General features: G+C 42.2%; 1 protein-coding gene across 4 annotated transcripts in view; it reads left to right on the forward strand.

Annotated features, from left to right (window-relative positions):
- Window positions 1-27,981, forward strand: part of BMP2K (BMP2 inducible kinase) — a 50,112-nt gene that overhangs the window by 11,788 nt on the left and 10,343 nt on the right. For 2 of the 4 annotated variants that reach the window (XM_059469981.1, XM_059469979.1), the window contains exons 2-15: window positions 7,561-7,679; window positions 8,017-8,122; window positions 9,776-9,918; window positions 10,343-10,464; window positions 11,461-11,542; window positions 12,150-12,282; window positions 14,439-14,542; window positions 15,963-16,042; window positions 16,839-16,999; window positions 18,292-18,452; window positions 19,037-19,132; window positions 19,797-19,978; window positions 20,768-20,925; window positions 23,930-24,043. In XM_059469981.1, coding sequence (XP_059325964.1) covers window positions 7,623-7,679; window positions 8,017-8,122; window positions 9,776-9,918; window positions 10,343-10,464; window positions 11,461-11,542; window positions 12,150-12,282; window positions 14,439-14,542; window positions 15,963-16,042; window positions 16,839-16,999; window positions 18,292-18,452; window positions 19,037-19,132; window positions 19,797-19,978; window positions 20,768-20,925; window positions 23,930-24,043 — 1,699 coding nt within the window. In that variant the 5' untranslated portion in view covers window positions 7,561-7,622. Of the gene's footprint in view, window positions 1-7,560; window positions 7,680-8,016; window positions 8,123-9,740; window positions 9,919-10,342; window positions 10,465-11,460; window positions 11,543-12,149; window positions 12,283-14,438; window positions 14,543-15,962; window positions 16,043-16,838; window positions 17,000-18,291; window positions 18,453-19,036; window positions 19,133-19,796; window positions 19,979-20,767; window positions 20,926-23,929; window positions 24,044-27,981 lie in introns of those variants that run through there. The other 2 variants (XM_059469982.1, XM_059469980.1) reach the window with 2 other exon arrangements.

Here is a 27,981-nt window from a genome sequence, read left to right on the forward strand (position 1 = left end):
AACATGCACCAGTATTTGCAAACAGCTAAAGACTGTGAGGTAAGATAATGAAAATCCTTCTTAATTATCCATATTGGGTGTTTTAGCTCTAATTCTAGTCATGCTCCTGGAAGAAATGGTCAGTGAATTATGCTCTGATGTGAGGGTGAGGGAGACTGTAGGCTCTTGCTAGCGGGGAAGAGATGGGCTTCATCTTGCTCATTTGTATGTGTGAGATGCCTTGAAAAAGGAGGAAAGCAGAGACTCTTGCAGTGACATCTGCCTCAGCCTGAAGTGCCGCAGGCGTTACAAACGGCTTGGTTTGTGTCTGCGTGGCCTGGTGGCTCTTGTCTTTGTGTGGCAGCCAGAGGTGGCACTGCTCCAGGGCGCCGCGAACCAGGCGCTGGGCCGGAGCCGGGCTCTGTGTGCCGGCCTTTGTTCCCGTGCCGCGGCTCGGGGGCATTCAGTGCGCTCTTAGGCTTGGGGAGCCCTGCTTGGCTGGGCGTTCCTAGCCCTCCGCATGGAAATCACAATCCCAGCAGTGATGGCAAGGAAAATGAAAGGCCAGCTAGAGAGCAAGTTAGTGTTTGGTAGAGATAAGGTGTTTGTTTTCTTAACAAACTTTAAGTTACTGGTTGGTAACTATATGGTATGGCAATTAAGTTCAGTTCCCAAAAAGTCATGCATATTGTATTTGCATATTGGCTATGGATTATCTACCTGCTGATTTAAGTAACTTGTAACTATATTTGATTTTTTGATTTTACTGGACGTAAAATCAAGCTTTATAAAAAAAATTAGCGAATGACATTTGAAATTCATCTAGGAAACAAAATGAGTTCATGCTCGTAACCTCACCATTGTAGAATGGTGAATTCTGTCGAGCCTGTATGCACGGATCATGTCCTTGTGGTTTTTCAGCTCACTCTGTTTTCAGGTCAGACTAAACTACAGCTGGAGCTGAGTTCAGTGAGCAAAGACAGGAGATGGGGAAGACATGCAAAAGATAAAACTGCTGTTCAAATTTTTCAGATTTTGTGATTTTTTTTTTTGTAAACTGTGCTAGTGGATGCTCATTGTAGGTGTCTTATCAAGGTCTTGGGTGAGTTGAAAAGCTTTCTCATGACAAGCACAGGTAAGTAAGTAGATGTTAACAGTAATTTTCATAGTAAATAAATTGAACTGTTGGTGATCTGCTGGCAACCTTCCTTGGTCTTTTCCTTATAGACAGGAAGTATTACTTGACTTAAATACAGACTTCTGTTAAACACAGTTGCAGAGTTAAATGCATTAGTTGTTTGGTTTTTTCCCAGTGAACAGAAGGTGGTGAGGGTGTAATACATCAAAGTAGTGCAGTGGTTGTGACTAAATCTCAAGCAGCTTGATTGAAGATGGAAATATGGGGAAGTTTTTGGTCTTTTTCCAGCCAGGTATGAGAAGGCATCAGCTTTACTCTAAGAAATAAAATATTTTGTCTTGAGTGCATAAGATGCATTCCTTGCAGGGTGTAGCAAATGCATGGATTTTTTGGTTTTGTTTATTTTTTAAAAGTGTGCATTAAGTGAGCTTTGCAGTCCATCTGCTTTCATCTTCCTTAAACTTAGGTTATTGCAGGTGTGTTAGGGAATTTATCTGCTTTAGGAAATGGATGGTTTTTGTTTCTCTAGCAGCCAAGTAGCTGAGGCTGTCCAGCAGGGGATGCCATGGAAGCAGTAGTCAGACATGCTAGCAAGTCACCTGGATGTGGAGAAGCAGGTGGGGTGGTGATGGGCTGTACTGCAGGGCACAGAGCTCTGTTCCTTTTGCTGTTTGCTGTGCTGAATCTTAAGCATCTCAGGGTTGGCCCTGGGGCATGGGTGCTAATAAATACAGAAACTTTTCACAAAAGTCTGTAGCAGACCTTAATTCAGCTTTCCCGTCTTGCTCAGTCACTTAAGTGTCTTGGATCCCCCAGGCAGTTGCTGGTGCTTCTGTCAGAGCTTTTTTGTGAGGTTGGCCTCCAGCTGATGCTGGGAGAAGTGGAATCCAGACGTGCAAGCCTGGGGCGGGGTAGCAGTGTCATTAGCAGAGGTGTGCGTGGCAGACCTGCCTGCTGTGGCTGCACGGTGTTGTCCTGCTGGGATGTGATTCACAGCTGCTGTTTTCCCAGTGCTGCTGGAGGAGCGGATGCAGATTTGTGAAAAACAGTGCTACTTGTCTAAACTGGCCCTGATAGTCAGCTTGTTACATGGTGGGAATTTGTGTGGGCAGTGGGAAAGGGAGCAGTGGTATGGCCCTTGGAATGCATTGTCTGCATGCTTAAAATAAAGTGGAGAAATACTGAACTCTGAAATGTGTGTGTAGAAATGGAGTATTTTAGAAGTAGGGAGCTATTTCTGTTCTTGGTTTGGCAAATGCTGAGCTCTTGAGCTTGGGAGCAACATCTGTCAAATCTTCAGGGTGGAGCTGTGTCTCAGAGCCTTGTGTTCAAGGCTGAGGCTCGTGGGGTAAGCTTCACTGAGAATACTCATGCCCATGTTCATGCTCATGAAATTTACAGATGTACATGTAGGGAAAGGTGGATGTGTGTCTATGATTAGTGTTTGTTAACGCTGTCTTTATTGAGCTGCTTTCAGCCTCATCCTCTCATGCAGAGGTGCTTCAGCAATGGGCAGACAGAACTGTTGCCTCCTTCTCTGGTGGAACTTGTGACAAAACCTAAATGTTTCATCAGAACTTTCTCATAAGGCTTGAAAAAGGCATTTTAAGTTTCTGTTAAAGGTTACTCCCTCAACAATCACATGTTGTTTGGAATCTGATGAGAAATTCGGATGTTGGAGCTCTGTGCGTTTTTAAAGGTTTCGCCGTCAAAAACAGATGGAAAGCTGCACAGCTTCAAGAATTAATATTTTCTATGCAAAACTCAGGTGGTTTTTGTGTCTGCTTTTAGTCTGCCACTCCTGCAAGCACCTGCAATGCACCATCTGTGCTGACTGACAGCAGGCAGCGCCTCTGGAGGGAAGGACTGCCATCCTTGTGGGGAGGAGAGAGGTTCTGGGAATTGATGCAAGTGAACCTACCCCAGTAGGGTCCAGTGGACATACAGAGTTATGGATGTTGTGGCAGCACCAGGGAAATGGAGCAGCAGCATGGAAGAGGGGGCTCTGTGGCTCCAGAGCAGTCGTGGAAGGACACTTGAGAGCCTCAGTGCTGATGTGTGTTTCACACACCTTGAAGGTGGGAATCAAAACTGAGCTGCAGGGAACAGCTCTTGGCATGGGTTTGTCTGCAACTCTGGCAGAAAGGAGCAGACTCCAAATTCCTGGTAGCATAGCACATGGTTATATTGTTTGATGTAGGTTGAAAAAGGGCTTTTTTTGAGTCTTCCATACAAAAGGGGATGGGATATGAAGAGCTGTTTTTCTTGAGGTTGTGCTTTTTTTTTGTGGAGAAAAACTAGTTCTTTTTAGACTTTGTAATGTCCTTTGATTTTTGGACACTGATTTCTTTTGTGTTGGAGTACCACAGAAGCTATAGAGGTTAGAGTTGGAGGGGAAGGGAGGATGCTTGGGGTTTTTTTGTTTGGTTTGGTGGTTTTTTAAGATTTGGTTTTTTGCTTTATTTTTGGTGGGAGTCTTCATGGGTTTTTTTGTTTTGGTTTTGTGGGGTATTTTTCTCTTGTGGAAGAAAGATGCTTAAAACATTTAATAAAGTCATACTGTTCTCTGTCATTGCAGACTTGCAGTAAAGGTTTTATTAGTTTGTATTGCTGGGAGCCTGTTTCAAGGCATTTGTCCTTGAACTGGTCTTGTTCTGTATTTTGAGTAGATTCCTAGTCCATAAAATGGTTCTTTCCAGTCTGTTGGGCTTGCAGCTCCAGTACTTGGAAGGCTATGCAGTCCTGGGAGGTGTCACTTCTGGAGTGAGTTGGCTCAGGCTGCAGGTCAGCCTGATCTTGAAAATGTGTCTCTGCAACTAACAGGGAGCAAACATGCACAAGTGGCCCAGGCATCAAGTGATTGTCCCAGTAAGTTAGTGGAAGTGTTGAGTGAAGAAATTTATTCAGGACACAGATAAATGTACTGAAATAATCATTGGAGGGAGGAGTATCTGGAATGCCAAAGAGACAGACCTGGTATTTTAAAGGAAATTAGCATGTAGATGGGTAGCTTCTTCTTGCAAAATTGGGGAAGAAGAGGGTATGTGTGGGTAGATGGGTCACAGGGAGATAATTGCACTTGAACCTGTTTCTCTGGCTTTGTGGAGAGGCACACAAGGCTGTCTCCTTGACCAAGGTCGTGTGAGGCCGAGGGCCTGTCTTGGCAGTGGGTTTCAAATTAGAAATAACCTATCCTTTTGGTTGTTGTTGGGCTTTGTTAGCAACAGCTTTACACTCAACTTTATTAAGAACAGCTTTCCACAGAGAATGTAAAGCCAGTGTACAACTGTGCTGTGATAGAGGCAGTCAGGTTGGCCTTGGAACCCCTCTTAGGGCTCACACCTCCAAGGCTTCGTGTCCTCAAAAACTGTCCTCCTGAACCCAAGATCATACTGAGTTGTTGAGGAAGTTCCTAAATACCTGTCTGCATTGCATAGGCACATGAAAACAATTAGGATCTGTTGGTGTACACATCTATTGCTTCTTTAATTTCAGGTTTTGAAATGTACAGAAAAAACATGTGTAACTGAAAATATACTTTTGTATACTCATTAGCTTTATCAAAACTTATTTTTGAGGATTTGCTTGTCTGAATAGAGATGGATGTTAAAAACTCAGTCACCTCTCCAAAACATCCAAGTTTTAATGGATTTGTAAGGAACCATTTACAGTGTATAGCTGCCATTCCTGCTTCAACTTTTACAGATGTGGTTAGTGGCTGCTGTTTGTTACTGTAGAGGTAAAATCCCTCTGTGCCAGAATTTCTGTACTGTTTGTCTGAGATTTGAATACATAGTCAAGGGTTTCACTACTTGGAGAAACAACATTTGATGCTTTTGTGTGTTTCAAAAAAATCTGTATGATGTAAAAAAAGGTGTTGTCTATATATACACATAATGTGTAACAGTCTGAAAGATGGTAAAGTCGCTGGAAGATTTTTCAGCCTTATTTTGTTCTACCTGAATAAGCAAATAGGGTGCTTAGAATTCTGACAGCTCCACTGTTTCCTGGTTCGAGTTTCAGGAATGTAACATGATGAAGTGTAAATGGCATGTTGAGGCCTGTGAAATTACTCAAGGTTGACCTTAAATATACATAGAAAAAAAACCAAACACATGTGGCTGATGTAGAATTTCATTAAAAACAAACAAACAAAATAACTAGCCCAGAAAAAAGCACCAATCATTGCTGGCTAGCTGATAAGGTGATCCCAAAAGTGCATCGTTAAGGTGACACAAAGATAGTTCAAGTAAAGAAAGGTAAGAAAGATGTGTGAGCTTTTTAAAGAGTTTAATTGTGCTAAGTGTCTATTGGCTTATGTAACTATACATTCTTTAGAAAGGCTTCTTATGAGGCATTCCAGGGAAAAGTGCAATGTGGCTGTCCTTGGGAGGATTTAAACTTCGAGTGACTTTGGAGGAAATCCGACTGAAAGAGATGAAGCTCCTTGTTGTGTTGAGCCCGCCCCGGTGGGAGGGGAGAGAGAACAGGAAGGGGAGCAGTGAGGAAACCTGTGAGCTGGGGCAGGACAGGTCACCCAGCCTTGCCCAGGGTTGTACCCCTTGACTCTTGCAGGAAAGGGTTTTTATAGCGGCGCTATTCACTGATGGCAGACCATTCAAGGTCAGGGATCTGCTTCTTGCCAAACCAGGACCAGGTCTGCTTTTTCAGTCCCTCGGGTTCAACTGCTGGCTGATATCGCCACCTGATGGCAAGAGCAGCCTTAGGCTCGGCCTTTAGGGTTCTGCTGCTTTCCACTGATGGTTTCTACCTGGGCCTGTCTGCTTCGGCTACATCGGAACACTTGTCAGGGAGGCTTGAAAATACGGAGTTCTTTTTTGTCCTCCTGATAGGCAGAGAGAATTTCAAGGCTGTAAAACTGGCTTAAAAAGTCAAGAAGTGATTATTACCTTCTAATCATGAGTCTTTTGCTTTACCTGATTACTGCTTTATATTTTTGGTCAGATATTGGTGCTTAAAAACCAGGTAGTTTTATTGTGAGGATAGTACAAAAATTCTGCTAATGAAGGTCTTGCACATCACTCTGGCAGAGCTCCAGGCTGGAGCCCTCTAGGATCATTTCAGTGCCAGCTGGAGTTGAGTGTTGAGAACTTGAACTGTTAAGAGTGGGTGTCCTGTGAATTTTTTAGGAAGGCCCTGTGTGAACTAGGATGAGGTTGTTGAATTAAACTTGTGGTAATTCTGCTTTGACAGCCTACCATCTCATTTGGCTAAATGAGAATTAGGTTAAAGAATAAATACTTAATCTTCAAGAGGAATTGATATAACTTAGCTTCTTGAGTGGCAGTGGTTATGTGCTTGTTTGCTCAAGAGCATGAGACTTGCATCAAATGAGGTGCACTGTACTTAAGCAACATGACTTGCAGATGCTACTGGGTACCATGAAATGTGTGCATTTCAAGTGGCTGCCTGATTATTGGAGTAGTTACTTGTTTTAATTTAGTTATTTGTGTCCTGGTGGTGTTCCCAAGCTCCTGCCCTAGTACAGAGTTCCTGTGGTGCTGCTTGGCTTTGGATCAGACAGCACTTCAGGAAAGCAGAGCTTGACATGGGCTCTGCTGTGAGGTGGGTCTCCTCTAAGTGTGGGAAAGCTGTCTGTGTGAGCCTTGAGGTGATGCCAGTGTGCCTCCTTGAGCAGCAGGCAGGACTAACAGGAGGCAGCTAAAACAGCCTGCTGGGTTTCACTTTGGTGTCCTGAGCACTGGGAAGTACTTCCTGTGTAGGTTGTTTCACTTGTGTATTTCCTGCCTCTGTGATTATTCTCTACCAGTGAAGAGCGAAAAAAAACCTCAAAAAACCCTTCTGGGAACGGGCTCGACTCTGTGGGGCCCAGTTCATGCTCTTGTTGGATAAGAGTGTTTCCAGTGGGAGTGGTTTTAAGAAAATGCTTAATTCCAGTGCACACATTGAGTGTGGTATAAATAAAAATGCTTCTCTAGGGCTGGCTGCTTGTGCTGTCTGGGACTCCAGGGAGGCTGTTGAGGCTAGCCTAAAAAGTCACATCACTTCTTCAGTGTCTCTCAAGATTTTTGCTAAATATTTTTATGTATTAGAATGTGGATTTAGGGAATTAATGTACCTTGACTCGATTCAGGTTTTTGAATGATTAAGTACTGCAGGGTTGATGTCTCAAAACATCGTGGTTCTGTGCTTTATGAATTCATTTGAATGTGAAAGTGCTTTTCTAATGCTTTCATGTAATGTTGTAAGACAGTAGTGAGGCTTCAATGGTTTTGCTTTTGTCATGAGTATTTGATTTAAAAGAAATGGGTTGAGGTAACAAATATTTAACTTGGAAAGTGTTTGTTACTAGTCACTCAATGACCGATATAGTCTTTGTTGCTCATCCTTAGGATATAGTGATGTTGGGTAGATGTGTACAAGAAGCTCAAGCAGCTGCTTTTGTCACTTGTGTTCTCCAGGTGGCTTCTCCACGGTGTTCCTGGTGCGCACGCCCAGTGGGACGCGCTGCGCACTGAAGAGGATGTGTGTGAATAATGTGCCAGACCTCAACATCTGCAAGAGGGAAATCACCATCATGGTAAGACAGCCATTGCTTGGAACTGGAGAAAGTGTCAGTTTCTAGTGTACACTCAGCAAATGCCTCTCCAGTGTTTCTAGGCACCTTTTGCTTTTGGTGCTTGCTCCTGATTTTCCACCAGTACTTACAGAAACTAATGCTGGCTTTAGGGTTGCTGCATGATTAATTTCTCAATTATTTGAGTATGCATTTGATACCTCACATGAATGTGTATATTCCGTTTGGTCAGTATGTCTGGTTCCCAAGTAAAAGGATTTTCTTCCAGTGCTGTAGTGGCAACTGAAAATTGCTCTTTGTTTTCTCAGTACTGAAGTGTAATATCCATTTTCTCTTTCAGAAAGAGTTATCTGGGCACAAGAACATAGTGAGTTATTTGGATTGTGCTGTAAACTCACTAAGTGATAACGTGTGGGAGGTGCTCATCCTCATGGAGTACTGTCGAGGTAAGGGTCATCACCTAGGTATACTGAGGATAAGGTTTGTACTATCACCTGTGATTTTGATTAAAACTGTTCCCTTGATGTAGGGGGTTAACATGTATGTGTCTCAGCTGGAATCCAAGTAGTTAGTTTCACTTTTCTGCTGGCATTGCTGCCTAGGCACTGGCCAAAATGTAAAAGTTTCGCAAAGCTTTGTAATTAGATATGGTTACAAACAGGGAAATTAATTCTCTATGTATGAAGTGCAGTTGTGCTGTTCTGCTGGTGTTGCTAAGCAACGGGTGTCTGGAATGTAACTCAGTAGGAAAGATTAGCAAATTTTCACCACTTTGCTCCCTCTGCTATTTTTGTTCTAGATGACAACATTGAAGAAGCTTCACCTGACAGGTGATTTCCTACAAATAGGTGTAGTAAAGTTCAGGTTGATAGTGCTGTCCAAAAAGATGTCAGCCGTGTGTTCCTGCTTGACAATGTAACTTTGTTTGAAACAATACCTAAGTCAGAGACTGGCTGTTCCTCTCAGTTCACATATGTAGGGTATATAAACTTGCCAATGAGTTTAACTTGTGAAGTTTGTCTAAAATCTAGGGAGACTGAGTGCAGACCTCCTAGTATGAGATGGTGGTTAACCCAAGTAATTGGTGATACTCTGCCCCAAGTGCTGCAGCACAAAGTAAATACTCCTGGAAAGAAGCCTCCCATGGTCTGTACTGCTTGACCAGTACTTTGAGCTGAGGTGTATGTGGGTTATATTTGCAGTATAAGCAGTGAGCCTTACAGTTTGTGCAATCTGTACCATAAGGAGCCAAAGACCATGTAGATTAATGTAGATTTTGGGGAATGGATTAAAGAGAACTTGAAAACTAATGGCCACATTTTTGGCCCTTTACCCTGCTTGTATGGATGAACTTCTGTACCATTCTGGGAGCTCAGTTCTGACTCACTGTTTGTAGTACTGTTTCCCTAATGGCCCTGGTAAATAACCCTGTGGATGTCAGCTGTCAGACAACTTGACAGTGGTAGGCTTCCCGTGCTGTAAGCATCCTTGTTTGACAGAATGCCCACCAAGGGCCTGCTGTCTCTGCAAGAATCCTTCTTCATCCCTGTGTGCAGCGAGCATTGTGGTAGGAAGAGCTTAGTGGTGTCTGGTACAATTACTGCAAGGAACAGGGAAGTATTGATTGCCAGTCTTAAAAGAAACCTATGAAAAGGGAAAGGGAGGTCTTCTTCCTTGGAGGATGAGTTCAGGGCTTTGTTTCCCTCCTTCCCTGCTTCCCCTTTCTTCCTCCTTTTTCTCCCAGAAAGACAGGGTGTTCAGAGAATGAATTCATGAACTCACTTGGCATTTGGGTTATGGATCCTAATGCAAGAGATAGTTTTTAGGTGACATATTGGTGTGATGCGTTCTTTTTTTGTGTTTGCCGCTGTTGGTGTCAAACACATTTCAGCCTCAGGGACTGGATTGTTTTCATTTGTGCCAATAATTTTTCTCTTTAGGGTAATACAAGAGTGTATGGTTGGGAAACAAGGTTTATTTTGTTCAAATACAGTAACTGAGGAAAACTTTCTTGCATCATATTTGTGGACTTAATGCATATAACTCTACTTCTGTACCTGATAGGAATTGCTTGAAAGATATTTCTCCTGGTCTTTTAGCTGGGCAAGTTGTGAACCAGATGAACCAGCGTCTGCAGACAGGCTTCACGGAGCCAGAAGTAATGAGGATATTTTGTGACACCTGTGAAGCTGTTGCCCGGTTGCATCAGTGCAAAACACCTATAGTTCACCGGGATCTCAAGGTATGACCTTCACTGTAAGGAAATCCAGGCTAAAATCAGGGATCTGCTTGAAGAGGGTTGAGGATATGGGAGAGCTTTCTGTAAGACCAGTTTCTAGTTGGGAGCTTGCTGTTGGTGAAGCTATAAACAGACATTAACTATAGGACATCACCTATTGCCAAAACAAAGTTTAGCAGTTGATACTATTTTTCAAACTATGGAGGATTTTTGTAAAATGACGTGGTAGGTTGGCTGTTCTATTGAGCATTTGTGCAAGTGTGCTTCTCTTTGCTCATCAAAAGTGAGAAGTTGAATTTTCATAGTGTTCATTTACTTCATAGCAGCATTTACTTCCTGTTTGTGTGTGAGAACATGTAGTAACGCTTAACCTGGAAGTTCATGCTTTTATGTTAACCTACCTGTTGTGTGTTGGTTTTCTTTGAAGGTGGAGAATCTGTTGTTAAATGATAATGGGAACTACGTTCTCTGTGACTTTGGCAGTGCCACTAACAAGTACCTGAACCCTCAAAAAGATGGTGTTAATATGGTTGAAGAAGAAATAAAAAAGTACGTTCACTTTCAGGTGATCTGTCATAAGCAATGACTGTGCTGCCAGGAAACTCCATATATTATAATGTGGTGTGCATGTATCACTAATGAATTGAAATTAATAGCTGATCTTGAATTCATTTTGGCATAAATACAGTAAAAGACTGCAAGTATTTGATAATATTTCCTCTGTTTATTGACAGATTGTTTTTCAAAACTGTGATTCTTAAAAATAAAGTTGTTAGCAAAAAGCATGCTGTTGTGAAAGTAAATTGTTCATAAATATAGGTCTGGCTCCTGGCCATTTTAGGAGTTGGATATTTTTCATTTGTGCTTTTTTAGTACTACTAAGCAAATACTTGCTAAGATACCAATAACTGATGTAAAGAAGCCCTGCAGTGCATTTATGCTGAGTCTCATTTGCAGAGTATGGTCTGTGTCCATTCTCCTGAGACTGATCAGAAAAATATTTCAACTTTTCTTAGACACACTTGTGAAAACATGTATTATTTTGATTTTGCCCTTCTGGCCTAACTGTGTCAGAGGGGTAAATACAGACTGCTTGTTTTCAAGTCATGAAGTGATTAGAGGCTTTTTCCATCTTCGAGGTATTTGAGCTACCAGCTGAGTTGTTTTGGGGTGTTACTGTTCTGAAGCCTGCATTCTGCGTTTTTCAGTGTGGGATAGGGAGGGCCCTTGTAGGACTCAGCATTTGTTCCCCTCAGGTGACTGGCTGTGTATGCACAGGCACTCTGGCAAAAGTCTGCTTTGGGGCGATAACGCTAAAAGCCAACTTAACCTGACCTAATGTTTATTTTTGTGTATGATAGTTCATACTGCTGCTCCAGATATTATTTGTGATGCTGCAATGCGCTAATGATGTGCATCATGTAAGACAATTCCAGGCACATGTTTGAAACTTTGTGCTTGGTGTGTGCATGGTGGATCAGGAAAACACCCTCTTGCCTGTGATGCTAGATTTTTAGCTATGTCCTCTCTATTTTATGTTTCTAGGTACACTACACTATCATACAGAGCTCCTGAGATGATCAATCTATATGGAGGAAAACCCATTACTACCAAGGCAGATATCTGGGTAAGCAAAAAATTGGATAGTATGATCTATGGGACTGGTAAAGGAAGGGGGAATTAAAACCAGTATTGACTGAAAAACTAATTACTGGAAAATGAAACACATTGGGCAGCTATAGAACACAGAACAGTTGAAGTGTCTTGGCTACTTAGATTTTTGTAAATAAAATGAATCCCATGTTTTTTGGTTTTTTTTTAACTTAAAGGAAGGGGGATGTGATTTAGAACATCTTCTCATATGTTGGCTCTGGTTTCTCCTTGATAGCCCCCAGTGAATTCTTATTGAAACCTGTTGCCAGCATGATCAAGAAAGGTATTTTTAGTAGTTGATGAGCAGACAAGGAATAAGATAGGAAATTTAGTGCAAAGAGTCATGATATGATGCTGAGAATGCAGCACTTGGTGTGCTCTGGTTTGTACTGGGTGTGCTGCAGGAATCAGAGCAAGAGCAAGTGTTGTTAGAGCAGCTTCAACCCATCAGCTGTCTTCCAAAGTGCAGCTCCCACACAGCATGTGAACATCTCTGTGGCCAGGGGCAGCATTGTTAGTGCTGCCTTGTGGTAGCAAGGGCTTGTTCTCATCCCCTGATAGGGCTTGTGTTTCTTTTACAGGCACTGGGCTGCTTGCTGTATAAGCTGTGCTTCTTTTCCCTTCCCTTTGGAGAAAGTCAGGTGGCCATTTGCGACGGGAGCTTCACTATCCCAGATGGCTCGCGGTACTCGCACAGTGTGCACTGCTTGATCAGTAAGTACACAGGCACTGCAGCCGCCCCTCCAGCTCACCAAGCCAGCAAAGCACAGCTCTGAGCTGCTGCTCAGCACCTCTGCTGTCAAACCCTGCCACCTCCAGCTGTGCCTCTCAACTCCCCAAGAGCCCTTGAAGCTCAAGGGAACCCTTTGGTTTCTCTGGGACTCAGGGATGATTTTTTTTCTCTTTAGGTGTTGATAAATCCCAGAGGAATAGGGGGAATGCCAAGACTGCTTCTCTTTATTGTTTAGCTCTGTTTATTAATATTATTTATCCTTAAGTGTGTGTTTTCTGTGGAATGTCAGACTTTTCTGTCCAAGTTGTGCAGTTGTGCTTAGATAAATTTGAAGTGCTGCTTTAGCATAGCAACATCAGTGTGCTGAGATTAATTGCACTGGGGACAATTTTAATAGTAGTTGCATGGTTTATACTAGAACAAAAATCTGGGAAGTTTTGTGCAACCCCAAGTGTCAGATTTGAGCTCTCGCAACAGTTTGGAAGCACTAAGTGTGTTAAGGAAAATTTTGGACATGAAGCAGTTCTGAGGCTTGTGATTCATCCGTTACCCAGACACGGATGTGGGAACGAACATTTACAGTAATCATCAGTATTGTCCTTGTTTTCAGCTTAGAGTAGGCTCCCTTGAAAGAGTGAGATGGACAGCATATGAAAAATTCAAAAGGTTTGAATAGGAGCTCTTATAACCCTAGGCTATGGATGCGTTGACCACACAGGTTATGCTTTTATGTAATAAGCAATACCAAATCCAAACCACTTTTTTGAGTACACATTCATAATTGAGAAACAGCAGTAATGACAGTAAGCACTTGCCTTCTGCCAGTACTGACAAAATGAGATGAGTTTTCAAAGGACTTAAGTAGCTTTCTCTGTCGCTGTGTTACTTTTTTTTAAGAGAAGTACGGGTTTTAATCCTTTCTCCTAGGTATGAATGCAATTTTTTAAATTCAATGAATGACTGTGCCAAGATGAGCGGTACTGACATGGAATGTATCTGGGTGAGGCAGAATGTCCTTATGTAAGCTTCCCTTCTTTCCATGTGGAGTGGAAGTCATAAAAAGCTGCACTTGGTCATAAAAGGTATTTCAGGGACTGTGGCTTCATCTGAGCTTTTACAAGGCAGTGACTGGGGAGGAAGAAGCTCCTCATGCCCCACCCCATGAGTTAAACATTTCAGAATCCAGTGGCAGGAGTCACTTCAGTGAGTGTTCTGATTCCATGTCATGGTGCTGCAGCTGAGTGCTGGAATCTGTTATTTTGTAAAATCTCTTAAAAATTAAATTTGCAGTGAACTATACAGGACAGAAATAATAACTTTGTATAAAATTCTAGGATCTGTCTGATACTATTTTTCAACCTATGGAGGAGTTTTGTAAAATGACATGGTAGGTTGGCTGTTCTACTGTGCAAGTGTGCTTCTCTTTGCTCATCAAAAGTGAGAAGTTGAATTTTCATAGTGTTCATTTGCTTCATAGCAGAATATATTTTTAGAGGCCTAAGTTTTTTAGAAAGTGTATTTCACTGTTTATGTTTTCTGGTTATCTAGGCAAGATTGCTGGATTATATATACTGTGTTATATTTGATTTCTTGGGAAAGCAACAAACCTTTTAATTTGGGAAGCAAGTGTTTAAGAGGGAACATAAGGAATTTTGTCTTGTCAGGGAAAGGTCCTTTTATTCATGAAACAGTATTTTTTTTATATGCAGAATTGTTCATAGTCAATGAAACCTACAGAGAAAAGCCTGATGTAGTAAGATGTGTCAATCTTGTTTTAGCTACATTGAATTTTGTGTTAATCCTGGAAAATGTTAGTGCAGTGAGTTGGTTTTGTGCTGTTTCTCTCTGCAGTTACTAATTCCTACTTCAGTTAAGTTTCCTTTTGCACAGCTGCATCAGCTTATCGAGCAGCATGCATGTTCTGCAATTTTTTTGACCCTATAAACTATTTGACTGGACAAAAAGTATCTTGGGTGTGGGGAACTTGTTTTAATAACACTGCAAATGACTCTTGGTGGTAAGCTGATTTGGTGCAAATGCTGGATTTTTTCCTTGCTGGTAGCTGTCGCAACAGTTTTTTGTGTCTCAACAGGCTTTTTGTGATCTAGCCAGTGATAGGTCTTATCAATTTTTGCAGGATATATGCTTGAACCTGATCAAGAGAAGAGACCTGATATTTTTCAAGTATCTTACTTTGCCTTTAAAATTGCCAAAAAGGAGTGTCCAGTGTCTAATATAAATGTAAGTACTCTTGACTTTGCTTGTATTTTCAGTGTGTTATGTAGGTAATATTGAGAAGTCAGTGAGAGGAGCTGAGAGATCACATCAGTTCTGTCACATGCCTGGTTCCTCAGTGTAACACAGAGCAGAGAACACGTCAAGCTCCTGTTGTGTGCATGCAGTATGAGTAAATAAAATATAAATCTCTATAAATAAAATGTTCTTAATTGTGAGGGTGTAGCTCTGTGGGCTGTATTGATACCATTCCAATACCTGGCTTAGGATTTTAGCCATTAGTAATCTCTTAACACAATCAGTATGAAATAGAGAGATATTACCTTGTTGACAGTAGAAGGCTGAATGCTGTAAGTGGAGTGTCAAGAGCATGTGTTTTTGCTCTTGGATAAACCCTTTGCTTAGGTGTCCTTAGCAATTGTGGTAGTCCATTGGAAGGACTCCAGGGAGCTGGAAAGCAAGCAGAGCAGTACTTGAGTCAGCCTGCCTTCTTAGCCTTGCTTTCTGTGGGGGTCTGAGCTTGGTCTCAAAGATGACTTGCTTCACAGATATAACTGTCTGTACTACAGTGGAATTTGGGGACTTTAGCTAATGTTGAATATTATAAAGTGGCTCTCAAGGCAAGCATCAGGAAAAATCCATCTCATAATTGAGTTTACAAGAAATATTGGTTGTAGCAATCTGTCTTCAGAGGCAGACCAGTGAATTTTCTGAGATCTCTTTGAATTCCTTTTTTCCTTTATCATTGTAGAAGGATGTCCTCAGTCAATTTGAGTTTTGCCTTTTGGCAACACAGATTAAAATAAACCAGGAAGTCTTGAAATACTTGATAATTAACTGTCTCTATTTGTGACCAGATTTAGATTTGTATTTATGTGCATTTGTCATGAGAGAGGATTGGTGTCATCCTTTGCCCCAAGCTGTCATATTTCTCATAAAACAGTCTAGGTGGTGTGGGATTAATTCAGGAATTTTTCAGGTGGGGGTAAGGTAAAAGCCCATTGAAGCTTTGGTGCTGTATGGTTTTCTGGAATTTGTGTTGTGGTGGAGGAGCAGCGTGTGCTAAAAACAGTTTCCTCCAAAGATTGGTCTTTGCTTTAGAGCATGAGGCTGAAGTGAGTCTCTGTGTAGTCACACAAAGTACTTGGAGACCATGTTGCACTTTATTGTTGGTAGCTGGCAGTGTACCTGAAGTGAAGCAGCTGACAAAAGAGTCAGACCAGTCAGGTCCTGCTTTACTTCTGCCACACACTGAGATGATGTAGAGATACTGATAAGGTAAACCCTTTTCAGGTACAGCTCTGAGTTCTGCATGAAGCCTTGGCATGTGGAGGTTTTGAATCCAAATATTCCTCTTGAATATGTATCAAATTTTTTTCTTTCAGGATTTTGGTTTTTTAATTTATTCAAATTTGTTTTTCCCAAGAATTCTCCTGTCCCCTCAAGTCTTCCTGAACCCATGACAGCTAGTGAGGCAGCTGCTAGAAAAAGCCAAATAAAAGCAAGGTGAGCAGGGGGATGTGACTTTTCTTTCTCTTAATGTTGTTAAGCTACATGTTTGTTTAAAATCTGTTTTCATACACTTGTGAAGAAATGAAGTATTACCTCAGTAGAAGTCATTAGATAAACTTGTGTTTCGAAGTGCTTCAAGTCTGTTTGGATTCCACACCTTTGCTTTTTTCATTATATTGAGAATCCATGGAGGGGAACTGATGTTTTGAAGGTAAATGGGTTTTGTTTTTGAGAAATAGAAATTTTTATGGAAAAATATTCACTTTTTTTGTCCTTGTTAATAACAACAAACCCCAAACCATGGGAATTCCTCTCCGTGCTTGTTTTCTGCTATGATCTAGTGCGTATGCATATAAGTCTGATGCTGGGTAAATCCTTTACCTTTCCTTTCCTTGTCAGTGGAAGTTATTTGGATTTGAATCTGCCAGCACGTGTGACTCGATATTTCTACATTCAATTATAATTATCAGCTTCGTTTGCAAAAAAAGAGGAACAAAACCTGAAGAAATTCGCAGCAGTAGAAATAATTTGACCTAACACATAATGCTTTCCTTTCTCTTATTTCTTGTACGTATGAACAGTAGTCCTGTTTCTAATGGTAGTGTTGTGGACTCAAGCACAGGACTGGAGTTTTATGGAATGAATTTTAAGGTACTTACACGCAGTGCTGAAGTAGAGTAGCACATTATTGAGACATAACTCAGCTGTTAAGAGATGTACTGTGTCAAATTTGAAGTAGAAATATTTGTCTTTTCATCAAGTATCTTACATGGGAAAATTGTCCCTTCAGAATAACAGATGCTGTTGGACCAACAGAAACCTCAATTGCACCACGACAAAGACCAAAGGCCAACTCAAGCACTGCCCCTTCCAGTGTGCTGGCGATCCAGAGCTCAGCAACTCCTGTCAAAGTACAAGTTCCTGGGGAATTTGCTAATCGTGGGCAAAAAGGTAACTTCGAGTCTGAGGATGGACCAAAATAAGGAAGCAATTGTGCCTTTCTTCCTCTTCTTGCTCTGCCAGAGATAACATTTACAACTCAGTTTTATCGGTCTTATTTTTTTGCATCCCAAAAACTGAATCTTCAGAAAGATTCTGACTGTATGAGCTGTAAACTTGAGGTGCTGCAAAAACTAAATTCAGACTGAGAAGTGCAAGTGTTTTTTCTTTGTGCTTAACACTGGTTTTTCAATGAACTTGCCCACTGCAGACAGAAGTTCACACTTGTTTTGACTTGTGAATAATTTGAAAAAAGTACAGAGCCCTTCTGAATCAAACTGGGTTTTTTTGTAGCAGCAAAAAGATTCTCCTGTGCCTCAAGAAGTCATGAGATACCACCAACCTATTGGTGCTGTTTGAAGGCTGGAAACATGTCACTTCTCTCATGACTGACAGATTGATTCCATGTGACACTGTGGGTGCAGGAGGAGTTAGGGGAGACTCATTTGAGTGAAATGGGTTTTTGAAAAATCCTTGTGTTTTCTCATTCAGAAGGAGTTATGGCTGTGATAAATACTTACTGAAATAGTTGACCTTTATACCTAGGACACTTTCTAATTGCGTTTTATGCTGTTATGTGTCTGCTGCAGAAGAGGAAAGAGTAGTTTCAGGGATGGTTTTGGAAAAGTCTCAAAAGGCCTCCGAGAATGTTTTGTCCCAGGTATAAGTACTTTTTGCTAGGTGGGATCCATGTAACATCCAGCTTGAAAAGCTTTTTCTGTTATGACAAGGAACAGATCATTCCTGGGCACTTCAGAATGTAAAACACATTGTGATAGAGAAAAATTTATGGTACTGCCTGCCTCTTAAAAGGTGCAGAAGCAATTGAGTGGCAAAATTCATCAAGTGCTCTGTTTAAGGGAATTTGATGGATGAGCTAATAGTTTCCTTAGGGGGAAAAAAAAATCAAAGTATGCCTGTGTTGAATGCATACAAAGCTGCATGCTTTGAGATAAGGGTTTGAGATCCTGCAGTGTGTAAATTAAATGCTGGTAAAGCAAAAGTCTGGAACCCAGCTTGCTGTCATGAGACCAGGGGGAAGCTCCCAGCATCTTGCATGTAGACATGGTTCATTTGCAGGCTTGGAATTACTTGTAAAGAAGTCAACTTGGTATTTACCGGGTGTCCTGCTTGTCAGACTGGGAAGAGAAGTTGAAAGAGTGTCAGCTTGAGGTGAAAAACAGCCAGGGACAGCTCTGGCTGAAGCTGGGGTGTCTGGATGTCATTAGTGTTGTCTGTCACAGGAACCACTCGACCAGGGAATGGACAAGACATCTCACAGTCCCAAGGGACCACCCCCCAGCAGCACAGGGTCCTCCAGCAGCTGCAGCAGGGAGACTGGAGACTGCAGCAGCTGCACCACTTGCAGCACCAGCCCGCCATGCAGGATGCTTATATCCAGCAGGTACAGTCAGATCTGTTAGGTGTTGGAGACTCATTGTATGTGTTCATAACCCTTGGGATCATTCAACAGTTCTGCTGGTGCTGCCTGTACTTTTCCAGCTAAAACAACTTCTGTTCCTTTTTGCTTTTGCTTTGTTCTTTCATTGGCCCTGTAGTGTCTGTCCTAGGAAGTTGCTTGCCTTGTGCTGTGTTCTTGCAGTTTGATCCTGAATTCCATCTTTCTTTGCATCACTGCTATGTGATTTCAAAGCTTTACCCATGTGTAAAGGAGCTCTGGATACATGTTAGGAGTGATTATAGGTGATGTTGTGCTTGCAGTAGATGCATCAGTTGTGTGGCTGTACATGCACCAGTGCTGAATATGTTGTGAAGAATTGGCTGGGGAGTGGAGGAAGGAAAAAGCTTCCAAACAGAGTGGTTGAAGTGCAGTGACTGAATTGTGAACTGGCTCTTGATTATGAGATATCTTAATTAGAAAATGCTGTGGAGTCATAGATGTGATAGTCAGAAGAAGCATTAATTAGAATACCAGCTTTTTTCTGAGGGGACATCATTACTTTCTAAAGCTAGTTTTTGTCTTTCCAGTATCACCAAGCAGTGCACCAGCAGATGGTCCAGCAGCAGCTGTTGCTGCAATCTGTGTACCAGCAGCAGCCTGTCCAGTCACAATATCCTGCCATGGTAAGTAACAGATAGTACAGTCTTAAAATATGGCCTGTGCTTGTAAATCTACTCTTGTGTAGATGCAGTAAGAGAAGTTGCACTGAGCTGTGGACCTGATTAATAGCATGCAGTTTGGCATCTAAAATAATAATTAGTTGGTGGGAAGTTAATCCAAACCAGCTTGTCTGGAGTTGCACTTGTGTATTATTAATAGGATGGGATCTATCCCAAATTTCATAAGGTCTGTCTGTGCTAATTTGAAATGTATTTGGTTAATGTTTCCAGTACCAGCCACAGCAGCAAATACATGTTACACAACAGAGTGACTGAAGATGGTGACATGCAATTGTTACTTGAAAAGCAGGAGAGCTAACTGCCATAGCTTGTTTTGTAAAGATCAGGAGAAATTGTCCTGAAATCTTGTATTAAGATTTAAGAAGAGAGTATGATGAACCCACAATTAGCAGTGCTGCAGTGGCATATATTTGGGTTGCAATAATGACAGAAATATAAGTGGTAATAGGCTGGAGAAGAGAAGCTGTCTCCCTGAGCTGTTGGAGCAGTGTCTCTGTGCCCATGTGTTCTGGAGGGTGGAGGTGGCTGCAAGAGCAGCACTGATAGTTGGCAGAAGAGTTTCAGCCAGCCCATGCATTTTCTGGTAACACCGTCCTGATCTCCTCAGGTGCAGCAGTACCAGCAGGCTCTCCTGCAGCAACAGATGCTTGCTCAGCAGCAGGCACAGCAGATGCAGTCCCCTGAGTATATCACTTCTCCACAAGACTTTGCACCAGCCTTAATCTCCTACCCCAGGTCGCTCCCAGTGCATGGTGGAACAGTGGCAGATCCTCCCTACCCTACAAACAGGTGAGAATTGTGGCTCAGCTGAGCCTGGGGGTTATTCCTGGCTTACATTTCTAGTTGTGGTGAACACTGCCAAATCCTTTTCTTAGAAGTTACTTGCTTTGGTAGTAAGAGATTACTTAGAGCAGTTGGACAGTGGGTGTTCAGTGGTAAAGGATATTTTGGGAGCAAAGTGAGACAGATTGTCAACAGATGAGCCTGGTATAATTTTTAAAACTATTTCTTCCAGTATTTCTTGTTCACAAATTTAATCCAGGAACTCAGTGCTAATCACTTCACTTGGGGTGGTCAGTGGTCTATGTTGAATGAGGTTATGTGCTTCTGAAATGAGTTTTGAACACCCTGTTGAGAGCAGCTTTGTAGTTGGCCTTGATGTGCTAGGGCTGCCAACTCCTGTGCTCAGAGGTGTGACCTGAATATGTAACACCAAGTACACCTCAGAAGAGATACAGTCCCTGAGGGGTGGCCCTCAGACCTGTCTTTGCATAATAAATGGTAATAAAGGATGACTTTTGCATTAATTCTTGTGCACGGCGGTGTATGTAATAAAAAATCCCCTTCCTTTGACTTAAAAGAACCTAAAGATCTGTCCAGTTTCACTGATGTTAGAAACCAGGTTATATATTTGTCTAGGTTCCTATTAGGCTTCTTTTAAATCAGCCTTCAGCTTTTTTTGGGATGAGCTCTTAATTGCTTGTGTGTAGGACTTGGCATTGTGAAGCATGTCTCAGATTTTGACCCTGATAACCAATCCTGTGTTTCTCTATTTGTTTCCTTGAACTGACTCTACAGGTCAGGCATTCCTGATGCTGAAGCAATTGCCAGTTACCCCAAGCAGAACATCAGTAACCCACCTGATATGTCAGGGTGGAACCCATTTGGAGAGGACAATTTTTCCAAGTTGACAGAGGAGGAGCTGCTGGACAGAGAGTTTGACCTGCTCAGATCAAGTAAGGGACGCTTGAAGGCTTACTTTGCTTCCCAGTAAATGAGGGCTCTATGGTTGCTCAGCAGTTCCAACACCTGCCTGTCCAAGGACTGTGCAGGCTGTGTACAGAACATTCTTTCTGAGCATTTGAGGGCACAGTTGGGCCTGTCTTCCTTTCCTTTTCCTTTTTGAAAACACGTCCAATAGGAGCTCACCGTCTGAAACTGGTAGTTACTGGCTCAATTACTGCAAAAATGGTAGTATCTTAGCTCTTCTACACTGCTTGTGTCACCTGCATTGCCAAGAGGCTCTCAACAGCAGAGGTATGTTGTCAAATGGGAAGAGAATTTTGGCTGCTTGCTTTATTCCTTTCCAGCTTTTTTCTTGCACACCAGAGCAGAAGATTGTGTGGGTCTGATATGTCCTTTGAAAATGCCTGAAAGAAAATTGATCTATTACATTATGTTAATGTTTTGTACTGTCCTTTTTGAGTGGCTACATGTAAGGGCTGGTTTATTGTACTGATATGGCAATAGTTGAATAAACTTTTTCCTCGTGAAGTCAGTTATCTCCATGGTTTTTACTTGGAATTACCTTCTGTTCTTAATCGCTGAACACATGCTTGTTAGTTGCTCTTCCTATAACTGGCTTTGTTGAGATCAGATTTATTAGTGGGACTTGGAAGATGTGACAATGTTAAAAAACAGATTGTATATGCTTGGCTGTCTATCAGCAAGTTTCTTGCAATTAAAAGTACAGTAAAGTTGATTTTTGAGTAACTGGAAAAAATACCTTTGCCTTCAGTTAAGTGTTTTTTCCTATTGGATGTGCACTTTGCACTTTACCTGTTAATCCTTTAGGAAAGTGACTGGGTGGGTTTGTTTGTGAGGCTCTGATTTTAGTTTTCCTTTGTATCCTGTGTGGATTGAATCAGATTCCTGTTTTTGGGTTGGAAATGTAGCCTGCACAGATTTTACAGTCAAATGTCTCTCTGGTAGCTGGGAAAAATGGCTTATGTACTAGCTGAAACTTAGCATTCCTTCCAAGTCCTAGTTAAGGATTGGATTCAGTAGTAGAATAGAATATCTGTAAGCAAGCTCCTTCCATGTGCGGCCCTTAGTTTTTTGCACTTGTGAATCTGGAGCAGGTCAGTTCGTACCGAAGCACAAGGCCACCCACTTTTGGCATCTGTATTCTGAATTCAGGACTGCTGGCACTGCTTTTACAAGTTGGATGAGATTGATTTGGTTAAGCCACAAGTTTTGAACAAATGCAAGGACCAAAGGAGATGATAACAAAGGTACATTTTGGGCTCAGTTCTTCAAGTTAATTCAGTGCAAAAGAGAGCTGGATGTGATAACTTACCTGATGTGCTGTATCTGAAAAGCAAATCAAACCCAACAGCACAGCTCTGCTCAGTAGTAACCAGCATTAGGGATTTTAGTTACTCACATAGAGAAAGTGCAGAAATGACCCCGAGTTGCTCCCTTGCCAGCAGCACACTAGATGGCAGCCTTGTCTGTAGGGATGGGCTACCTTACAGCTGCTCTGAGCTCATGGGGCTTGGTGTCCCTCGGGAGGGGGAGCACTGCTGGTTTGTGTCTGGCTGTGCATGCAGGTACACATGTCACAGCCTTCAGAGACCTTTTAACCTGGCTATTTGTTACTGAGGGTGTTGTGCCAAAGATCATGTGAGCATATGTGGCAGTGTTAATGCCTTTGCTGCAGTCAAAGCAGGAATAATTATGCTCCATGTTGTCTACTGGTGCTTTCTCAGACTTGGCTGGAATAATGGGAGATCAGGAGATTTATTGTAAAATTAAGTCTTGTACCTATAAAATTGTTTCAAATCATGTGAGACTTGGTGGAAGTTCCTTAGATATGCATTAAGGTTGAAGGCTGAGTTCTCTTTAGGTGTCGGTTATCTTATATGTGGGGAAAAGGCTGTTGAGTACTAAGTATCTTCTTTGCCATCCAGAGAAAAGAGAATTGTGGATGCAGAGTTGATCAGTGGTTCTGTTTTTCTTTTACTAAAGCCAGCTGCTGTCCTGTAGTTTATAACTCACATACAGTGGTGTGTAAGTTGGTGGTGCTCACTAGTGTTCAAAACATGAATCCTTTCTTTCTTTTCTCAGAAGCCTAGTTTGTATTGTTGAGCTGATGCTTTTTACATAAATTAAAGATCTTTCTAAATCTGACAAATATTTTTAAAGCTTGCATGTTTGACAGTAACACCTAACTAAATATGCAAAGCCTTTGTTAGAGAATGATGATGTTGCCACAATTTGTCAGGCTGGCATTATCATCAGATTTCATGTGTTGAGGGGCTTAATGTCAGTGTGTGCAGTGATGGGTACTGCTGGGGTGATTAATCACTTCTCTCATAAAAGGGGATCCAGTTCCCAGGACAGAACACATTGCTTATACTTGGTGAGGGTTTTCCTAGTAGAATGGTGCTGGTTACAGTAAGAGATAATGTGCAATTGGATGGATTTGTGAACTGAGCATCTTTGTGGAGAGCTGTGACACAGAGTGACAGCTTGGAGCTCCTGGCTCTTGTTGTTTCTCTGTTGTTGGTGTTGCTGTGATCATGGGTTAGTGATGGGCCAGAAGTGACATCTGATGCTGCATTTCTGACAGCACTGTGAAGAAGTAGATTTCTTCCTTAACTCTTGTAACCACTTAATCATCTGTGCAGAACTGGGAGCCAAGAAAGTGAGTCTGCTTCCTTGCTGAGAAAGAACCCCCAGCCCAGCTTCCATAGCATTGCACAAAGGCTTGGGATCACCCTGGTGCTCCTGCAGGGACAGGTGTGGGTGCAGGACCTCTCAGGCACTCTGCCTGTCTCCTGGCAGTAGGAAAGAGCTGCCCAGAGCAACTGTGCAGGCAAGAGCTGTGCTGCTTACAAGCATACAGGATACTCCTCCCTCACCCTGTACAGTGCATAGCTTTGCATAGGTGTAAGTCCTTCTGTTTTTATTTTATTTTACTTTATTTTTTGTTCTGTTCCATTTTGTTTTTTACAGACAGGCTGGTGGACAGGAGAGCATCTTCAGATAAGAGTGTGGAGCCACATGCTGCTCCACAGACAAGTCCTGCTGAAGATCCCTTTGGTTCTGTACCTTTCATTTCTCAGCAAGGCAAGTTCCATCTGTGACACGATTACCTCGTAGCTGTATGCATACATACCTGTAGGTGTATGTATCTGCTGAAGTATGCACAGCAGTTCAGGACCAAAGAATGGCCAAGGGCTCTGCTGCCTCCTAACAGCACTTGGTTGAAGGGATGTGTTGGTGCATTCTTTACCTCCAATTAAAGTCACCTGTGCATCCAGCTCCTGGTGCCTGCAGAGCCTTGGGACCAACTGTGTAGGGTGGGCTCTCTTGAGCCAGAGCAATGGGCATCACCTGGGCAGAACCACAAGGGCTTTTGCTGAAGGGAAATTGCTTGCTAAGGCCAAATTTTGCTACTTCCCTGTAGTCTGCTTCTGACTCAGTTTCTCTAGTTCAGTTGTCCAGCCAAGTGAAGACAGTTGGCATGCTTCTATGCATTTAATGCACAGTTTTGGTATAAGTTGAGTCAAATGCAAATATTTTACATTGTCTGTACATGGGGAGGGTGGGCATTCGTTGTTGCTTTTCAGTTCACCTTTGACTATGTTTACCTATATGGAAGTAAAAATAACGTGTTATGTGGGCATTGTGAGTGGGAAACTGCATCACTCTGCAACTTAAACAGCAGCAGTTTTAACATTTGGTTGATCAGCACTTTAGTATTCATTTTGGTACCTTTGACAAAGTAAAACCTGTGTGGTGGTTGAATGGTAAAAGGAGGATCAGTCACTTCTGCAGCCACTTGGATTTTGTTGTGAGTTCTTATGTGAGAAAGGTGCCTTAGTATGACATGTACAGACCGTTCTTATGGAACTTCAAAAGCTCAGGTAACATGCCTTAAAATAAATCAGCTGGGGTCAACCTAAGGTAGTATCTGTGTTTTCTTTCACTTCGGTCCTTCATTCTTGGAGATGCTCTGGTAGGGCTGCAAGTGCTTACAAGGGCTCTGGTGCTCCACATGGTGAAGGGTGGGCAGGGTAATGCTCTTGTCTTGTGCAGAGCCTTCGGTGAAAATCCCTGTGCCTGCTCCTCTCCCTGGACCTGCATTCATTCTCCTTGCTGTAGGACTGTGTTCTTAGCTTGTACTGGTGTTTTGCGCTCTCAGGACAAGTTTGCGTTCTGTCACCTTGTTCATGGTCAGTAGTTCAGTGCCATGTGAAAGCCATTTAATGAAGAAGGGTTTGCTCTGCAGGTGCTATTGGGAAAGGTTTCTCTAGCATCTTCATTCCAGATGTTGCTTTGAGTTAGAGGTAAGCCTGAATTCACATGCAAAACAAACAGAAAATAGCTTATAATCCATTTAAGATGGGGGCCATCAATTATTTTGTATTCATACCCTTGTGTCCAGAGGTTATTGTATTGCCTTCCTCACCTGCCATCCTGGAAGTGCATTTGAATGTTTGCTGCCTTTTTTAGATGATTATAATATAGCTTTAGATTGTAACAAATGTCTTCACTGTGTTTTTTCATATGCTTTATTTTTGTTGCTTGGAATCCAAGCTCTAATTCTTGATACACTAAAAAAAAAGGAGTTGCTTCTATTAAGGGTAGGAAAAATCCCCTGAAATTCAGTCATGACTGAAAAAACAGGCTGTTTGAGACATGTTGAGCTGGTTGTATAATGTTAGCCGTGGCACTGGAAAAAAATTGTGCACTTTTCTATAGCCTTTTCTCCTGTGGACTTTTAACTGGCACTTAAACAAGACTGAATATTGGCTTGGTTTCAAGACAGGTACTGTTAATGATGTGTTAACTGTGAGTTGCACTTAGTAAACAAATCAGGTAGAAAAAATATTTAAATGTTAATATTGATCTTCTAAAAGCTTATGTTCTCCACTGAACTATTCTTGGTGATGTCTTGAGAAGAGGAGTTGCAAGACAGATAAGAAATGAAGAAAGCTGTTGACTTGGATATATTTAATTTCTAACTGAGGGCTTTCTGGGGCCAACTTGACAAATGTCCCTCCCTGATACTTTGATTTCTGCTTGTACTTAACACTGTTGTGTGAATGTTCTTTCTGGTTTGTTCCTTGTGATTGTGAAACGTGTAACTGAGCAGTAAACCACCTGTGTCCCTTTCTCAGGGCATCCAAGGGCAGGGGATTGCTTGGCAAGTGGAACAGAGGATTAATACCTTGAGTGCAATTCCTGTGTTTACAAGAGAGATTCTGGGATCTTGTTCAAGCACAAGTTTTATTTCCTTATTGTAATGTGTCTCAGGCCAAATGGGAGTTGTGCAACAGTGTTTGCCCTGGGCTCTGGCCACCCGAGTTCTGACTTGTTGAATAACAATGACATGAAATGGTGACCTTATCAACATGGTATCTTTAAAGTAAATAAAACTGACTTTCTTGAAGAATGACAGTTCTTACTGAAGTTGTGTTCTACTGTAGCTGCCACAGTTCCATCTCAGAGGTTGGGGTTTTTCTGCTTGGTTTTCCTTGCTCTGGCATAGGTCTCATGTATAAATCATGTGTGTGGTCTGTGGCTGAGTAGAGTCACTCAGAGGATCACTCCTGTTTTGGAGGCCTAAGGGTTCTCTGCTGAAAGCAGCTCTTCACTCAGTAATTAACTGACTTGGGTCACCTCCTGGGGGAGAGCAGCAAGATGGTGAATGTCATGTGTCATCTTTGGACCCACCAACATCAACTGCTGGTAATCTGGCTAAGCAGGTGTCACCAGGTATGTTCACCTCTGTCTGGCAAGGTGAGGCAAGGGAGCAGCAGAGGCTGAAACTGGAAGCCTTTGATCATCTGTGGGCTGCTGTGACTTGGGATATTTCCTGTGGAGCTGAGAGTGCATTTCAGGCTGGCACTGATGCAAGGGTCACCAGGAGAAGAAGCCTGCAACTGGATGGACTGTAGCTGCTTGTCTGTTAGACCTTCTGTGCTTATTTTTGTCCAGTGGGAATGGAGAGCCAGCAGCAACACTTCTGTCTCTTGGTGTGCACAGAGGGAAAAGGTTTGAGATGAGCTAACAGGTGTTGGGTGCCTCTTAGTTTGGGGAATAGGGAACCACTGTGGAAGCTCTTGGTGTCTCTCACCCTTGGTGTGTATCCTACTCAAAGTGTTCTCACGAGTAAACTTGCTACTCACACTACTTTATGCCTGAATTATTGTGGACAGTAGTAGTGCCTTAAGACCTGACATGACTGGAAAAGAAACCTGGCCTGGGAAAGAATTCAATTCTTGATCTGATAGAAACAAACCCTGCATTGCTAACTTCTTAAAGAAAGAGAGAATTGACTAGCCAGCACTGGGGCACTTTATGCACTTCACATGTGGAAAACAGGTTCTGGTTCTGGAATGTCTGAACTGTATGGTGACGGTGCAAAAAACATCTCCTGTGGACAGCCTTTTTGAATGGAAATGTTTGATTCAAGTGTGTTAACCAGCTTGTGTTGTAATCCCCTTTGTTATTATCAAGTGTTTCAGAAGCTTGGGAGAAGGATGCTTTGTGGTACTCTCAAATGTAAGAAGGAAGTGTCATGAATATAGTACAGCTGGCTGGTGAGCTGTACTTGGTGCCTTTGGTCATCTTGCATTTATTCACACTAATGATTTGTGGGATGAAGATGGGCTAGGATGGCCTTTTGCTTCCCTCAGCTTAATACTGCAATTCCCAGAAGGAACACAAGAATTGAGGTAACACTCCAGGTTTCATAGATGGGCTGTGTGATAAGTGGAGATGTTGGGCAATGTTGCCTGAAGCTGTTTCAGGCATTTGGCTCCTGTGGAAGAATCTCCGTGAGCTGTCGCCTGGGATCTCAGGATGGAGTTCTGGTTCAGGTCATCTCGTTAACAGTTGTGCTGAATGTTATACAGCTCATGTGTGCTGTTGGTGTGATCAAGTCACTTGGTTTTTGTATCTCTGTGGTAACCCCTTCTTTGTGCAGGGACTGAATAAAAGTGAGTACAGTCCTGTAGCAGCTTCCTTCTGCCTTCCAGACTTCCCACACGTGGCAA

The sequence above is a fragment of the Ammospiza nelsoni genome, chromosome 4, assembly GCF_027579445.1.
Source record: "Ammospiza nelsoni isolate bAmmNel1 chromosome 4, bAmmNel1.pri, whole genome shotgun sequence".
Lineage (NCBI taxonomy): Eukaryota > Metazoa > Chordata > Aves > Passeriformes > Passerellidae > Ammospiza > Ammospiza nelsoni.